Source organism: Globicephala melas, chromosome 3 (genome assembly GCF_963455315.2).
Source record: "Globicephala melas chromosome 3, mGloMel1.2, whole genome shotgun sequence".
Classification (NCBI taxonomy): Eukaryota; Metazoa; Chordata; class Mammalia; order Artiodactyla; family Delphinidae; genus Globicephala; species Globicephala melas.
In genome coordinates, this window is record NC_083316.1 from 169,150,444 (window position 1) to 169,167,573 (window position 17,130).

The following is a 17,130-nucleotide window of genomic DNA, read 5'->3' on the forward strand; positions in this document are numbered from 1 at the left end:
CTAATACAACATTGTAAATCAACTCTACTCCAATAAAAATTTTAAAAATCAACCTCAAAACCTTTCATTTCTTTTTGATACACAGGAAGACCCCTAAATTCCTTGTGTGGTACCTTGGGAGTGGAAGGACAGTTTCTATGCCAACACCAGCCTTGTCAATCAAGCCAAAGAGGCGGGGCTCGGAGGGTAGGTCTTCCCCTGTCTTCTAGCTTGGAATTCTCACCTAGATATGCTAGTTTCTAACCCAGCAGAGAGGCAAGCGAGAGTGGGAAGTGCCACATCGGATTAAGCAACAGAGCAGGATGTGGAATCTGGGTCTGTCAAGATCCCGGGGAACTACTCATCTTCCTCAGCCCTGGGCTGGCTCTTCGAAATACAGGTTCATTGGGATTTAATTCACACACCAGATAATGCACCCATTTGAAGTGTACAGTTGCGTGGGTTTTAGTATATTTAAAGAGTTATGCAACCATCACCGCAGTATAATTTTGGAACATTTTGAGCACCCCCAAAAGAAACCCGTGCCCATTAGCAATTACTCTCCATTGCCCCTCCCCAGTGATTCTCTAGCCCCAGGCAACCACTAATCCACTTCCTGTCTCTCTGGCTTTGCTGGTTCTGGACAATTCACATAAATGGAATCATACACTGTGTGGGCTTTTGTGATGGCATCTTTCATCGAGCCTAATGTTTTCAAGGCTTATCCTTGTTGTAGCATGAATCAGCAATTTATTCCTTTTTATGGCCGGTGATATTCTATTGGATGGATGGACCACAGCATTTATCGGTTCATCAACTGATAGACATTTGGGTTGTTTCCGCTTTTTAAAAATTTTTTTTTAAATTTTATTTATTTGGCTGTGCTGGGTTTTGGTTGCGGCAGCCATGCTCCTTAGTTGCGGCTCGCCGGCTCCTTAGTTGTGGCACGCATGTGGGATCTAGTTCCCTGACCAGGGATCGAACCCTGGCCCCCGGCATTGGGAGCACAGGGTCTTAACCACTGCGCAACCAGGGAAGTCCCTGTTTCCACTTTTGCACTAGTGTGAATCTTGCTACTGTGAACATTCATGTACAAGTGTCTTTGTGGACGTATGTTTTTAATTCTCTTGGGTATATCCCTAGGAGTGCAATGGATGGATCGCATGGTAACTCCATGGTTTGTTTTTTTAACCTTTTGAGGAACTGCCAGACTGTTTGCCAAAGCTCCTGCACCTGCCTGTTAGAAATTTACATGATTCATTTATTTGTTTATTCAACATATATGTATGGAGAGTGCCTGTGGGCACTGTTCCGGGTGCTGGGAATATAGCATTGAGCAAACAGGCAGCTCACAGGGAGCAAACGAACATATGGAGAAAAGATAAGACGAGGTGGGGTACAAGCCTGGGAAAGTCTCACTGAAAAGGGGGCCATTTAATCTGGGGGAAGGGCACTCCAGGTGGAAGAAAGCGCGAGTGCAAAGGCCCAGAGGTGGGAATGAATGAAATGTAGGTATCTGAGGAACATCGAGGTAGCCGGTGCTGAGTGAGGAGGAAAGTGCAGGGAGGTGAGAGCCGGAAGGTGATGTCGGCAGATTGTTTAGGTTCTAATGGGCCATCATGAGCACCCAGTAACCACAACTAGCATCCGGGGTCAGAGGCAACCCCAGTCCAGGCTGTAAGAAGACCAGGCTGCTGCCTGGGGATCCCCAAGATCCCAGGGCAGAGTCTCCTGGCCCTCCATCTTCACGAGGTCCTTGCAATTTTCCTGTCCACACCACCTTTTCCTAAATGCTTCCAGCCCAGCTCCCGGTCTCATCCTCGCAGCATCCCAGCCTCCTGGTCCTGAACACCGTGCAAAATCTCCATTGCACAGGAGAGAAAGCAGAGGCCCCTTCACAGGAAAGAGAGTAGCCCCTGCATCCAAAGGCCCCCGGCTCAGAGCAGGGCGGGGCACGGCGAGGGCGTCGGGGGCTACAAGTCCTGTCAATAAACGGGAAATTTCCCCTCCAGGTTTGCTAAGAACAGGTCCCCACCTTGCCGTGGGGTAAGGGGCTGCTCCGAAAGACCTTAATCCCTCCCCTAGCAACCTGCCGCCGTCCCAGGGTAACTAGGGCGGGGCTCAACTCGGAGTCACAGATCCCCGGATCCTGCAGGGGCGGGGAGTCTCGCCTTCAGAGGGGGAGGAGGAGTCCGCGCCGCGCCTACTGGCCCTTTAAGAAGCTCCTCCTTGCGATGCTTCAAAGCATCCTGATTGGTCCCGAGAGCCGCCGAGCGCAGCCGACCTGATTGGTCCCGAGAGCCGCCGAGCGCAGCCGAACTTGACGCACCCGCCCGCAGTGTTCCCTACTTACCTCCCACGCGGCTCAGCGGCCGCCCCAGCCAATCACCAACGGGCGCGCCGACCCTCATCTACATGGTCACGCCCCAGGGGAAGGGCATACCCAATCCGATCGCTCGCCGAACCGTCATTAGCATGCCGGGGGCGGGACAGGGCGGGGCGGACGGCAGGGGTGGGCGGCAGGGGCGGGCTCGGGGAGGTTGGTTGGAGCGTCGTAGAAGCCGAGAGGTCCGGGAAAGTTTCTTTGGAGGTGAAAACAGCCGCGGAACTCGGGGCCCTGCGAGGCGGCGGGGGCACGGGGGTCCAGGGGCCGGTGCGGGGCCCTTCCAGGGCCGGGGGGGTGCGGACCTGGGCCTCCTGGGGGGGCGATTGCCCAACAAAGGATCCTTGGGGCGCCTGCCCTCGAGGGCCTCCCCGCCCCCGGTTCCGGCCCCCCCAGGCGCCCCGGACCCGGCTTTCCGGGGCTCCCCAGCCCGGCCCCGTCGTCACCGGCTTGGGCGGCCCTCATCGGCCACGCGTCTACGTTCCAGGTGCGGCCGGGAGTGGCCATGTCCCACGGTCCCAAGCAGCCCGGCGCGGCTGCCGCGTGAGTGCGACATCCCCTCCCCCCAGCCCACTCGGAGCTGCAGCCTAGCCCCCACCTCGTCCCGTTGGAGCTCCTCGACCCCCGCCCCCCAGGGTCTTGACTTCCCCGACTTGGAGCAGGCCCTCCCCCTTGGGCCCCCACGGGCTTCCCCCCAAACCTCCGGGCTCCAGTTCCTTTCAGGGGTCCCCTACTAGCCTCCCCTACTGCTCTTGCCCGAACCCTGGATCCTGACCTCCTCTGACCCCTGCTTCCTGAACTCAGGAACCCCTAGCTGCCAGCGTTAGCGTCGTGGGGGCGTGGGTGGCCCTGGCGTCCCGTGGCTCTAGTCTCTCCCACGCCCCCTGTGGCCCCCCCTAGTGCTTCTGCCTCAACCCCCGGATCCTGACCCTCTCAGAGCCCTCCTCTGAGGGAGGACTCAGGGCCCTCTCTGCCAACTCCGCCGTCGGTGTTGGGAAGTGGGGGTGACCCTGGCTTCCCATGGCTCCAGGCCGGCGAGCGGCAAGGCTCCAGGACAGCATGGGGGCTTCGTGGTGGCTGTCAAGCAAGAGCGCGGCGAGGGCCCGAGGGCCGGAGAGAAGGGGTCCCACGAGGAGGAGGTGAGAGTTCCTGCACTGTGGTGGCGGCGGCCCTTAGTCTTGAAGCTCCGCCCCGAACTCAATTTGAATTCGTTGTGGCTCCGCCCACAGTCCAGATTTCCCTCCAGATGCTGAGGCCCCGCCCCGTGCCAGATACCACGCCCCAAGAGCTCCACTGCCACTCTAAGTCCAGGCCCCGCCCACTGCCCAGGGATCGAAGCCAGTACGGAAGCCACGGCCACAACGAGGCCACGCCCACAACACAAGCCAGCCCCAATCCTGGGCTGATCCTCTGTCCCCAGTACTTCTCTGATCCCTTTACCCCTGGCCAGGGGTCTCTTAACCACACTCTCCCAACCCTGAACCCTGACCAGGCCATACTTCCAGGCCTTCTGGGTCCTACCTCGTGGTTAGGCCCCGCCCAAGTCTTTCAGGGCCCCGCCCCTTCCCCTCTGGGCCCGGCCCCAGCCCTCCAGGCCCCTCCCAACGGCGAGGCTGGGTTCTGCAGCCGGTGAAGAAGCGAGGCTGGCCCAAAGGCAAGAAGCGGAAGAAAATCCTGCCGAATGGGCCCAAGGCACCTGTCACCGGCTACGTGCGCTTCCTGAACGAGCGGCGCGAGCAGATCCGGACGCGCCACCCGGACCTGCCCTTTCCTGAGATCACCAAGATGCTGGGCGCCGAGTGGAGCAAGCTGCAGCCGGCGGAGAAGCAGGTGGGGACGGCTCGGGACAACTGACCTTCCCTCACCCACTCAGATACCCACCTGCAGCCACTTACCCCAAAGGAACAGGTGTGGAGGGTCCTTCGTTCCTCCTGGACTCCAGGACCTGGAGAACTGACCACCCATTAGCTCTCTCCAGCTTGTTGAAGGGAGGGGAGAGTAGCAGTAGGCTGGAATAGACATAAAATTTAATAAACAACGTTAGACTAAAGAAGTAGGGGTGGGGGCTGGATTTCTGTTAGAAACCTTATGGTTTTTAAGTTCTGGTAATTAATTTAAAAATTGCAAAAACATCAAGGAAACGTTAGCACCAGCTTGCACCCTCTACCCTGGGATTTCAACAAGCAAAATGCGTTCGGGAGGGCAGTCCAGCCTGGAGGTGGGAGCCTGCAGACATTCAGACACCAGGGAGTGGTTTATAAAGGCTGGAATTGGGATGAGGTCGGTGAGGTCAGGGAGTTGGGAGGTAGCCTGAGCAGCAGCCTGAAGGGTGGGGTTTTGTCTGGAGGGCAGTAGGGCGCTGTGGGAAGGTGCAGCACAGTGAGCTGACTGATGGAGATGGGGTCTTGGCCTGCGAGGGCTACCCTGCCCCTGGGCTGGGCCAAGCCTTCTCATGCTGCCCCCGCCAGCGGTACCTAGACGAGGCTGAGCGGGAGAAGCAGCAGTACATGAAGGAGCTGAGGGCGTACCAGCAGTCAGAAGCCTACAAGATGTGCACAGAGAAGATCCAGGAAAAGAAGATCAAGAAAGGTGCGAAGGGCCCCAGCCCCCAGGCAGCTGAGTGCCTGCTCTGAGATAGGTGACACAGGCAGACCAACCTACCCCCTCCAAAGGGCTCTCACGGTCCCGTGGGAATGAGACACACATAACCAGACAGTTGTGAGTGAATAGGGCTGGTCAGCGCTGAGACTGGGCACACACAGATGCGGGGGCGGGGGGAGGGGGCCAGGTGGGGATCTGGACCCAGGATGAGTAGGGCTGACTAGGGGAGGGGAATGATGGTGTTCCAGGCAGGGGGAACAGCACGTGCAGAGCAAAGCGTGGGGTCCGAGGAGACCTGGGAGGCTCACCCTGCCCTCCTCCCTCCCCCACCAGAGGACTCCAGCTCCGGGCTCATGAATACCCTTTTGAATGGACACAAGGTAAGCTTCCCTCCTCCATGGAGGACACCTGGGCAAGAAAGGTCTGGAGGTACTTAGACCTCTGGGTGAGTGAGGACCGTCGCTCCTGGGATGAAGTGAGCGCCCGGTCCAGATGTGTGCAAGCAGAGGCTGGACAGCCACACAATGGGAAGGCTGTAAAATGGACTCTGACCCAGGTGGCCTGAGGAGACCCTCCCAAGCTTAGGGGATGTCCCAGAGGGGGTGTGGCTGCCCTCCCACCCTCTCCCAAAAATATTGCCACCTTGTCCTGTCGTCCCAGGGTGGAGACTGTGACGGCTTCTCCACTTTCGACGTCCCCATCTTCACGGAAGAGTTCTTGGACCAAAACAAAGGTGAGCGCTGACCACAGGTTCTGGGAGCAAGTGTTGGGCCCAGAGGGCGCCAAGGGGGTAGGCAGTGGGTGCCTTCCTCCCCTGCCCCCGTAGACCAGAGAGCTGCGGTGTGGGGCTGGAGGCAGAGCAGTGACGGAAGGCCTGGCGTGAGGCACAGCGAGGGGCAAAGCGCGGCTGAGGGAAGGCAGGGAAGCGCCAGGATCTGACCCGGCTCCCCGCCTACAGCGCGGGAGGCGGAGCTGCGGCGCCTGAGGAAGATGAACGTGGCCTTCGAGGAGCAGAACGCGGTGCTGCAGAGGCACACGCAGAGCATGAGCAGCGCGCGCGAGCGCCTGGAGCAGGAGCTGGCGCTGGAGGAGCGGCGGACACTGGCGCTGCAGCAGCAGCTCCACGCGGTGCGCCAGGCGCTCACCGCCAGCTTCGCCTCGCTGCCGGTGCCGGGTGCGGAGGCCCCGCCCCCAACCACCCTAGCCCCGCTCCTCCCACCCCCGCGAGTCCCGCCCCGCTAACTCCGCCCCCGACTACTTCGGGCTCCGCCCAGGCTACCGCGAGTCCCGCCCCCTCTGGCCTGGCTCCGCGAGCCCTACCCCTCACCCCCTCACCAGTCTCTTCACAAACCCTCACCTCCCTCCCTTTCGCCACGCCCCTGCGGACCCCGCTCCCGGCTACCCGAGCGCCTCCCGCCCCGCTGCCGGACCTTGCTGCGCCAGCCCCGCCCACGCTGGCTCTCGCGCCCCGCCTCTGACCCCTCCCCTCATGCCAGTCTTCCGCGTTCTTTCCTCAGCTGAGCTGGGCCAATTTCCCCTCCCCCACTAGCCTCCGCATCCCCCCCCCATCACGACCCCGCCCTCTCCAACTTGCTTCATCTGACCCCTGCCACAGCTGACCTTGATTTCCCTGGGTCCAGACACCCTGACCGCGCCCGCCCGGCCCCACTGAAGTGCGCCCCCGACCCTCTCCCCAGGACCCCGCGCTTACAGACCCCCACCCTCTGACCTCTGCTTCGGTGGAGACCCCACCGCGGTGACTCCGCTGGGCTCGGCTGACGGGTTCCCCCCCCCCCAGGCACAGGCGAGACGCCCACGCTCAGCACCCTGGACTTCTACATGGCGCGGCTGCACGGTGCCATAGAGCGCGACCCCGCGCAGCACGAGAAGCTCATCGTCCGCATCAAGGAGATCCTGGCCCAGGTCGCCAGGTGTGTGCCCCAGCCGGTCTGCCCCCAGGCCCGTTCAGCCCAGCTGGGGCTGCCTTGAGTAGGGGCTGCCTCAGGCTAGACCTTCGCTGGCGGGACCCGGCGAAATAGACTAGCTTTAGGCCTCCAGCGGGGTTTCTGGGGTCTGTGGGCGCTGCCCAGTGGGATCTGGCTGCCGGCTCTTTTTCGGAGGGCACAGCCCATGCGGGATCTATTAGGTGGGGCTGGTTTGATGCAGGTGGCTAATGGCCTAGCCCCTGGGGGCGCTGATTCGGCCTGGTACTCTATTACGACTCTGGTGAATCATCCAGCACTCCCTTGGCCCAGGGGACCCGAGCTTCCCCAAAGCTTCGGGGTGGGTTTTTCTGGGTGCCTCCCAGCTGCCCAGGATAGGTGGGATCAACTCCAGGCTCCCCACCCTGGCATCTGAAGGAGCAGAGAAGGATGGCCTCTAGGGTACCCAGGAAGGGGGTGGGGTTGAGAGATGATGGGGGTCCCCCCTCACAGATCTCCTCCCTTCTGTCACAGTGAGCATCTATGAGGGTGTCTGCTGCCCCATGATCCAGAGAAGACCAAGCCCTGGTCACGGCCCCTCCCCCACCCCCACCCCATGGAGGAGGGGTGTGGGTCCATCCTTTGGGGCCAGGCCCAGTCCTGCACCTTGGGGGCTCCAGCCCCCCTAAAATTAAATTTCTACAGCATCCCTCTAGCTATCAGTCTCCCCAGCACCCCAACCCAGAAAAATCGCCCACCACGCACAGTGCACAGAACCCCATGGCCCCAGGGCCCACCACAGGGCACGTCACACTACACGGATGTGGGAACAGCACACATGGACAGCGTGACCCGGGACAGGAGGAGACCCACAGCCGCTCATCCGCCCAGTGTGGGGAGTTACACACCCTACACCGGCTCTCCAGGACCAGTCCCTGGACACAGGGCAGAGAAAACCCACACCTGACACACTGGGACTCCTGCCTGGCAGGTGCCACCCTAAGTGCCCACACGGCCAGGCACGCCGCAGGGACACACTCTCACACTCCGGGCGGGGCCCTCTACCCCAGAATGGGGGGGCTGGTACTGACCACCCTACCCTCATCCAGCTGAGGGACCCCCGTGGAGGGGGCCCCTTTGCCACTGCTCAATTGGACTTTTTAAATAAAAATGGAATTTGAATTTCAAGCTTGTGCCTGTGTGTCTTTTGGAGGGAAACAGGCCAGGACCCTCTGTTGGGGTCCTAAGCCTACTCTCCCCAGCCCCTGGCAACCAGAAATCCACTTTCTTTCTTTTTTTTTTTTTTTTGGGCCACACCACGTGGCATGTGGGATCTTAGTTCCCCGACCAGGGGTGGAACCCATGCCCCCTGCATTGGAAGCCCGGAGCCTTAACCACTAGACCACTAGGGAAGTCCCACAAATCCACTCTCTGTCTCTGGATCTACCTGTTCTGGACATTTCATATAAATGGAATCACATGCTGCGTGTCCTTTGGTGTCTGGATTCTCTCACTGAGCATCGTGTTCTCAAAGTTCATCCACATTGTAGTGCATGTCAGTGCTTCATTCCTTCTCCTGGCTGAATAATATTCCACTGTGTGGATGGCCCACATTTTGTTTATCCAGCATCTGTTGATGGCCCTTCGGGTTGTTCCCACCTTTTGGTTGCTGTGAATCGTACAGCTGAGAACATGCATGTACAGGTTTTTGTTTGAACACCTGCCCTCACTTCTGGGTCGATCCTGAGAAGCAGACTTGCTGGGTCAGATGGCAATTCTATGCTTAACTTACTGGGGAACCCTCTCAGAGACTTCAGCCTTTAATGGAATGTTTGGGGCAGCTTAAAAATTCTAGGGAGTAATTTGACAAGCACTGATGTTACCGGTTGAATTTTGTCCCCTCCAAAGAAAATCTTGAAGCCCTAACCCCCAGAACCTCAAAATGTGACCGTATTTGGCAATAGGGTCACTGCAGATATGATTAGTTAAGATGAGGTCATGGAGTGGGGCAGCCTCTAATCCAATATGACTGATGTCCTTATAAGAAGATACAGATTTGGACACAGCTGCAGAGAGGAGACAGCCATGTGACAACGGAGGCAGACACAGGCAAAGCACGCCTCCAAGGAATGCCAAGGATGACCAGCCACCAACAGAAGCCAGGAGAGGCAGGAAGGATGCCACCCAGGGTGTCAGAGGAGCTTGGTCTTGCTGATTTCTAGCCTCCAGAACTGTGAGAGAGTCAATTTCTGTTGTTCATGAGCCAGCCAGTTGGTGGTACTTTGTTACGGTTGTCCCAGGAGACTCGAAAAACGATACTCTCACACACCCACGTCCAAGTGTGTGCTCCCTCCTCTCACGCCCTCCCTGGCTCCGTACCCTCATCCCAAATTTGGAGTTTACCATTCCTGGGCAGGTCTTTACCTACTTTTAGCACAAAAGGATGTCTTCCCACAAGAGTACCATCCTGATGGATTTTTTTTTTGGTTCGTTTTCTAAAGGTTCGAAAGTAGACGACTCTGTGGCTTCTAGTTTAATCACAAAGTTGTGCAACCAACCACCAGCCCAACTTAATTCCAGAACATTTTCATCACCCCCAAAACAAACCCCCTCCCATTAGCCATCATCCCCATCCTCCCCTCCCCCAGCCCCAGGCAACCACGAATCCACTTTCTGTCTCCATGGATCTGCCTGTTCTGGACACTTCATCTAAAGGGCATCACACGCTACGTGGCCTTTGTAATCTGGCTTCTTTCAATGAGCATCGTGTTTCCAAGGTTCATCTGTGCTATAGCGTGTATCCCATTTTGCACGTTTTTAAACTTTACATAAATTTTCTTACATCGTCCGAAGCCTTCTGCAACTTGCCTGTTTTCATCAATGGTTGGTTTCTGAGATTCATCCAAGGCGAAAGGCCTCTCTTTGGAGCTGCTATATGGCATTCCACTGCTGTTTATTGAGCCAACCATCGTTCCTGTCGGTGATGCCTAGATGCTGTGTTCCCAGGGGATTCTGAGAGACGCCTCCTGGTGCCCAGAACTTCCTTCTAATTTATCTGTAACCCAGTGTGCCCACTGTGTGCCAGGATACAGCAGGGGATGAAAGAGACCAGAACTCCTGCCCTCCTGAAACTGACATTCCAGTTGAGGAGACAGAGGAAACACGAGATGAATAAATAAACTATCTGCTATGTCAGGTCATGCTCAGTGCTAGGGAGGAAAAAAGCCAGAAAGAGAGATTGGGAGGTGGTGATAGGAGGTGACAGCTGAGCCAAGAGCCGAAGGAGGTGAGGGAGTGAACCACTTGGAGATCTGGGAGAAGATGTTCCAAGTGTAGGGGCACAGCCTGTGCAAAGGCCCTGGGGCAGGACAGTGCCTGGTGTGTTGAATGAACAGCAAGGAGGTCCGTGTGTCTGGAGCAGAGTGAGCAAGGGGGAGAGAGGGAGGTGGGGAGGGCAGGGAGGGGACGGGGCAGGTTGTGCAGGGCCTTGTGCGCGGAGGGGAGGACTTGAGTTTTTACCCCGAGGGAGGTGGGAACCCTGGAGGGCTGTGGGCAGAGGATGGACACGTTGTGGCTCAGTTTATACCAGGGTAAGCGTCCTCCCCACCTCTTATGGTTGTTGCAAGGATTAAATGAGTGCGCCCAGCAGAGAGCAAGCGCCCGGGCACCCACGGCTGCCCCATCCTTATTTGTGATCCTTATTTTTCCCGCTCCCTGGAGAGTTCACAGCTGGCCCTGGCAAGGCCGGCACACCTGGGGCCAGCCCCCCCGCCCCCCTGCCCTCCCCCCCCACACCCCCGCACTCCGCGGTGTCGCCTTCCCGGGAGGCTCGGGTTCCCGGATCCCCTTACCCCGACGGCTCGGCTGTCGCTCCTTGGGCCGGGGGAGGGGAGGCTGCAGGAAGCGGCGGATCCGGCGGCTGTGGCCGTGGCCCCGGTGGCCGAGCTCCTCCTGTCATGGAGACCACAGCGGCCCGCGAGGCCCGGGGGGCCGAGGCCCCACGCCTGCCCGCACCCCCGCCCTCGCCCGCCGAGCCCCCAGCCGCGTCCCCCAGCCCGGCCGCGCCCCGAGCCCGCCCGCGCCTCATCTTCCGCACGCAGCTGGCTCACGGCAGCCCCACGGGCAAGATCGAGGGCTTCACCAACGTCCGCGAGCTTTACGCCAAGATCGCCGAGGCCTTCGGGATCGCGCCCACCGAGGTGAGGCCCCCGGACCCCCAGCACCCGAGGCCCACCGGCTGACCGGGGGTAGGGGTGGACCCTGGACGCCGGGACTGGGGCCCCAGAACGCCCATCTTCGGATGGAGGGGACCCGATCTCCGGATCTCAGAGACGCACCTCTCAGATCCTGGGGTGTCCGTACCCGGTGGACCCCCTGCGCAAAACATGCGCACGTCTTAGGGTTAACGGATGCCTAGTTCGTCCAGGAAAACACTGGGCTGACCCAGCTAGGAGTGGACCCCAGCTCTCAGGGAAGCGCCTATGTTTCCTGGGCGCGGCTGCGGGGCTGTGGTTCCAGGCAGCCCCCTTTCAGGTGAGAAGTCCGAGGCCGCGGGGGGTCAGGGGCTGGGTTGTAGGTGCGCCTCGCAGCCCCGAGGGGGCGCCAGCAGATTTAGAACAGTTTTAAAAGATCGGGGGTGACAGAGCAACGAAGGGTTAAAAGGGGAAGTCTGGGGGGGGTGGGAGAGGGGGCGTCCTCCTGCCCTAAGTCTCCTTCTCACCCTGCTCCCCATTCTGGGGGTCCCAGTCTCCTCGCCTCCCACCCCATTCTGAGAGGATCCCATACTCTGCCATTACACGTGACTGCGATCCTGGTAGGGGATGACTGGGGTCGGTTTCGTGCCTCTTTGCGCCTCGGTTTCCCTATCAGGCCCCTGAGCCCAACCCCCGGTTGTTCTGCGCAGACGGTGGGGGATGAATGAGGTCTGTCATTAATTTTGGGCTCCCCCTCCCCTCGGGACAGATCTTATTCTGCACCCTAAACAGCCACAAAGTGGACATGCAGAAACTCCTAGGCGGCCAGATAGGGTTGGAGGACTTTATCTTTGCCCACGTGCGCGGCGAGACCAAAGAGGTGGAGGTCACTAAGACCGAGGACGCCCTGGGACTGACCATCACTGACAACGGGGCTGGCTATGCCTTCATCAAGGTGCCCGTGGGGGCGGGTGGCTTCCCGGGTGCCCCTCTCTGCCCCTCTCTGGTGTGAACAGCACCTGAGAGGGGCCGCTGGGGTGGCCCTGTGAGTGACTCTGGGTCCCTGCAGAGGATCAAGGAAGGCAGCATCATCAACCGGATCGAGGCAGTGTGCGTGGGCGACAGCATTGAGGCCATCAACGACCACTCAATCGTTGGCTGCCGCCACTACGAGGTGGCCAAGATGCTCCGGGAGCTGCCCAAGTCGCAGCCTTTCACCCTGCGCCTGGTTCAGCCCAAGAGAGCTTTCGGTGAGGGCCACCTGGGGCCCAGGGGGCAGGCTGGTGGGGGGCGGCGGGGAAGCTCTTCCAGAAATTGGTCCTCTGCATGCACCGGGTGGCAAAGGGTGGGGGGATGGGACAGGTTCTAGATGCCTCTGGTGACAGGACAGGGAGCTTCTGGCACTGTATGAGGAACAGGAGGGTCATTTCTAGATTGTTATAGAGTTGGTCTGGGCATGGGGGTCGGGGGAGGCTTGGGAAGATTGGGAAAGGATGAGGAGGTATCTGGATCTATTTTGTAGCTGGTCTGGGAGCTTTTAAAGTATTGCTATGAGGCTCTGGTGAGTTCTTGAGAGTGACTCTCAAAGGGAGCTCTAGAATGGGGCTTTTCAAAGAGAAGTCTGTGACTGGTCCATGGATGAGATAAGGAGGTCCCCGTCGAAGAAGGATTCTTAACCTCAGCACTATTCACATCTGGGGCTGGATGACTGTTGTGGGGCGGTCTTGGGCACTGTCAGGTTCGACCTAACAGGTGCCAGTGTCTCCCCTGAGTTGTAACAATCAAAAGCGTCTCTAGGTATTGTCAATGTCACGGGGGGGGGGCGCAAAATCACACTCCTCCCCCCCCCGCCCCCCGTGCCAGCTGGGTTGAGAACCTTGATCTAGAATGTAGATCACCTTGTTTAGTTCAGCAGACAATTGTTTTCCATAAGCAGACTTTCTCAAGGAAGGAAGCAGGATGCTAATTTCCTTTCTGGCACAGACTTCTTATCTCATCATGGACTGGCCCTTTGAGTCACCCTGTCCCAGAACAAGAGGTTCTAAAGGTGCCCTGGCCCATCTGGAGGGAGGTCCCAGGGGAGTGCGACAGGATGGGGTCCTAGATCTGCCCTGGAGCAGGACAGTGAACTCTGAGAGCCGTGAGCAGGTTAGGAAGAGCCAATTCTAGAGCAAGGAGCTTTCTAGATTGATCCTCTGGGAACAAGGAGAATCTTAAGCAGTCTCTTCTAGAGAAAGTCACTTTGAGAGGAGGAGGGAAATTTGAGGGAAGAAAGGATTCTCAAGCATGGTCCCTGAGGATTCACCCATGGACATAAGGAGGACTTTGAAGGGTAGGAAGGTTCTAGAAAGGCTCAGCTGGTGGCTTCTGAGTGTTTAGGAAGATATGGATCTGCCCAGAACACATGCACCTCCTCCACTCTGTCCCCTCCAGATATGATCGGCCAGAGAAGCCGGAGCAGCAAATGCCCCACGGAGGCAAAAGTCAGCAGTGGGAGGGAGACCCTGCGGCTTCGGTCTGGGGGGGCCGCCACTGTGGAGGAAGTGGTGAGTGGAGGGGAGAAGGGTGGACAGCAGGGTCTCTTGCACCTAGACCTCTATCGCTGACTCAGCATGACCTTGGGTAAGACCCTCTCCTTTGCCCAGCCTCAGTTTCCCTACCTGCAAAGTGGGCCCTTGTCAGTCAGGGCAGTAATGGTGGGACCAGAAGCATTGACTAATGTGTGGTCCCAGTCTGCTGTCACCTAAGGGGTGGGGGACTGGGGAGGGGGCTGGGCCGGAGTGATCCCAGGCTTCTGACCCTCTGCTTTGCTCCCTACAACCCCAGCCTAGTGAATTTGAGGAGGAGGCATCTCGGAGGGTGGATGACCTGCTGGAGAGCTACATGGGCATTCGGGACCCAGAGCTGGGTAAGGGGCCAGGGTAAGCCGGGTGGACCCTGGGGGGAGGACAGCCCATGGGGAGGAGGCAAGGGTCCCAGGGGAAGCTGGCGTCCCCCCAGGGAGCGCCCTCACCCACTTCCCCTCGGCTCGGCCTGCAGCGTCCACCATGGTGGAGACATCCAAGAAGACAGTGAGTGTCCAGGAGTTTGCACGCCATTTAGACTCCGTTTTGGGCGAGTTCGCCTTCCCGGACGAGTTTGTGGTGGAGGTGTGGGCCGCCATCGGCGAGGCCAGGGAGGCCTGTGGCTAGTCTGCCCCGGGGCCGAGCGCAGCCCCAGCCCGGAGCCCAGCCCCATGTCCCAGCCCTCCCGGCCAGTTCCCCAAGCCCAGCCCTGCTCTGGAGTCCAGAAGCCCAGATCTGAGACCCAGCCCTGCTCTAGAGCCCAGCCCAGCTCAGAGACCAAGCCCAGATCTGAGACTGGTATCACCTCTAGAACCCACACCAGTTTTGAGACTGAGCCCAGCCCTGAGACTCGGCCATGCTCTAGAACCCAGCTCAGCTCGGAGACCAAGCGCAGCCCTGAGACCACGTTCACCTCTAGAACCCATACCAGTTTTGAGACCAGGTGCAGCCCTGAGACCCAGCCCTGCTCTAGAACCCAGCCCAGCTCAGAGACCAAGCCCAGATCTGAGACCCAGCCCTCCCCTAGAACCCAGCTCAGCTCGGAGACCAAGCTCCCCTCTAGAGGCAAGGCCAGCTCTGAGACCACGTTCACCTCTAGAACCCATACCAGTTTTGAGACCAAGCCCAGCTCTGAGACCAAGCCCTGCTCTGGAACCCAGGCCAGCTCAGAGACCAAGCCCAGATCTGAGACCCAGCCCTCCCCTAGAACCCAGCTCAGCTCGGAGACCCAGCTCCCCTCTAGAGGCAAGGCCAGCTCTGAGATCACGTTCACGTCTAGAACCCATACCAGTTTTGAGACCAAGCCCAGCTCTGAGACCAAGCCCTGCTCTGGAACCCAGGCCAGCTCTGAGGCCCAGTTCATCACTAGAACGCAAGCAAGTTCTGAGATGCAACCCAGCTCCAGAACCCAGCTCTCCTCTAGAACCCAGGACAGCTCTGAGGCTAAGCTGAGCTCTGATATAAAGTCAAGTTTGGGAACCCAGACAAGTTTTAAGAGCCACCCCGGCTCTGAAATCAATCCTAGTTCTGAAAGTCAGGCCAGCTTTATGACCCAGCCCTGCCTTAAAACTCGACCCAACTCTGGAACGCAAGACAGTTCCATGACCCAGTTGTACCTGGACACCTGGTCTAGCTCAGAAACACCAGTTAGTTCTGGAACCCAGGTGAGACTCAAGAAGCAGCCCAGTTCCAGAAGCCACATCAGCTCAGGATTCAAAGGCAGTTCCGAAACGCAACCCTATTCTCATGCCCAGACCAGCTCAGGAACCCAGATGCACGCTGCAGAGCAGTCCAGGCCCAGACCCCACCCCCATACTAGGGCCCAGCCCAGCTCCAACGATGAGTCCAGCTCAGAGACTGAGCCCAGCTCTATACCCCAGACTAGTGCAACAAGCAGGCCTGTCTCCAGAATTCAGACAAGCTCTGGACCCCCATCCATCTCTGGGGCAAGGCCCGCCTCCAGAGCTCCACTTGATGCCAAGACCCACCCTCACTGCAGAACACAGAGCAGCTCTAGAACATCATCCAGCTCTGGGACCCAGACAGACTTCAAGGCTTGGCCAACTTCCAGAGTTCAGTCCAGCTCAGGCACTCCACCCAGCTCCAGAACTCAGCTCAGTTCTAGAGCGCAGGCCGGCTCTGAAATCCCATCGAGCTCTAAAACACAGTCAATTGCTGAGACCTACTTGAGTTCCAGAGTCCAGCTAAAGTCTGGGCCTGGGACCCAGACCAATGCAGCAACAGACTTAAGCTCCACGGCTCTGTCGAGCTCTGAGAGCAGGCCCAGCTCCAGGACCCAGCCCTGCCTGGGAACTCAAAGCACCTCCGGGACCCAGCTCGTCTCAGAAACCCTGCAAAGCTCTCGAAACCAACTCCAGACCACACCCCCAGGCAGCTCTGCTATTGAGCCGGACTTTGGGAGACAGACCAGCTCTGGAAGTCCGCTCATCTCTACAGCCCAGCCCAGCTCTGGGACCCAGACCAGTGCAAGAATACAGCCCAGTTCTGGAACCCAACCCAGCTCCGGAACGCAGACCAGTGCTGGAACCCAGCTCATCTCTGAGACCCAGCCCAGTGCAAGAATGCAGCCCCTCTCTGGAGTCCACCTCATTTCTGGAACCGAAACCAGCTCCAGAACGCAGACCAGTTCTGGAACCCAGCTCATCTCTGAGACCCAGCCCAGCTCTGGGACCCAGACCAGTGCAAGAATTCAGCCCAGCTCTGGAGCCCAGCTCAGCTCCAGAACCCAGTTCAGCTCTAGAATTCAGTTCAGAGCTGAGACTCACCACAGCCCTGAAACCCAGACCAGTTCAAGAACCCAGCCCAGCTCTGGAATCCACCTTACTTCCAGAACCGAATCTGTTTCTGAAACGCAATCCGGCTCCAGAAGCCAGACCAGCTCAAGAATACAGCTCAGCTCTAGAAATGGGCTCCGCCCACCAACCCCTGGCCTTGACCCCAGAACCCAGGCTGATCCCACTGCCCCAGCCCGACCTCAACACCCAGGCCCATCACTCAGAGCCCCACCTACAGGTCCTAGGAGGGTCTCTCACCCTCAGTCCCATGATCGGGTTCAAGGAGCCCAGGCCGATACTGGCCCAGGCCGAAGCCCATCCACTTCTGCCCTGTTCCCACGGCCGTGGTCCCCCTCCGTCCCGCAGAAACCAGCCCTTCCCCCCAAGCCCCAGCTGAGACCCCAGAAGTCCACCCCACCCACCAAATCTGTCATCCCTAGTTCTGCCACCAGGGCGGCCCTCCTGCATTCCCAGCCCCCTGAACCCTCAGCTCAGGGGCCTGCCCCCTCCCCCGAGCTCAGGGAGCCAGAGCCAGCTCCGCCGGCGTCAGAGCCCCTCCCCTACCATGGGGGGCTATAGCTTGGGGGTGACATACTTGTGGCCCCCATCCCCTCTCCTGCCCCTCCCAGCCTGGGTCCCCCAGAAGCAGCAGGTGACCTCATTCCCCCACAGGCGGGGTGGGGGGTGGTGAGG

The 17,130-nt window shown here is 59.0% G+C and overlaps 3 protein-coding genes across 5 annotated transcripts in view; 2 read left to right on the top strand and 1 right to left on the bottom strand.

Annotated features, from left to right (window-relative positions):
- MFSD12 (major facilitator superfamily domain containing 12) overlaps positions 1–6,125 on the bottom strand; it is a 25,253-nt gene extending 19,128 nt beyond the window's left edge. The window contains exons 1-2 of the mRNA XM_030845517.3: positions 5,606–6,125; positions 4,258–4,371 (exon numbers count right to left, since the gene is read on the bottom strand). Of these exons, the coding sequence (XP_030701377.2) occupies positions 4,258–4,327 (70 nt within the window). The 5' untranslated portion in view covers positions 4,328–4,371; positions 5,606–6,125. The remainder of the gene's footprint in view (positions 1–4,257; positions 4,372–5,605) is intronic.
- HMG20B (high mobility group 20B) lies at positions 2,503–7,584 on the top strand. Its single transcript, XM_030845526.3, has 10 exons — positions 2,503–2,569; positions 2,850–2,905; positions 3,393–3,501; positions 3,989–4,192; positions 4,831–4,951; positions 5,297–5,343; positions 5,624–5,696; positions 5,922–6,137; positions 6,762–6,894; positions 7,420–7,584. Exons 2-10 carry the CDS (start codon positions 2,868–2,870, stop codon positions 7,430–7,432), a joined length of 954 nt encoding a protein of 317 aa, XP_030701386.1. The 5' UTR covers positions 2,503–2,569; positions 2,850–2,867; the 3' UTR covers positions 7,433–7,584.
- A 3,257-nt stretch (positions 7,585–10,841) lies between these two features.
- On the top strand, positions 10,842–17,130 carry GIPC3 (GIPC PDZ domain containing family member 3). 3 transcript variants are annotated; one of them, XM_070045118.1, is made up of 6 exons: positions 10,842–11,084; positions 11,848–12,033; positions 12,148–12,328; positions 13,512–13,624; positions 13,905–13,999; positions 14,118–17,130. In XM_070045118.1, exons 1-6 carry the CDS (start codon positions 10,842–10,844, stop codon positions 17,014–17,016), a joined length of 3,717 nt encoding a protein of 1,238 aa, XP_069901219.1. In that variant the 3' UTR covers positions 17,017–17,130. The 3 variants fall into 3 exon arrangements, with proteins under 3 accessions (XP_069901219.1, XP_030701540.1, XP_069901218.1); XM_030845680.2 differs by having other exon boundaries at positions 13,905–13,986; positions 14,118–14,394; XM_070045117.1 differs by lacking the exons at positions 10,842–11,084; positions 11,848–12,033; positions 12,148–12,328 and having other exon boundaries at positions 13,378–13,624.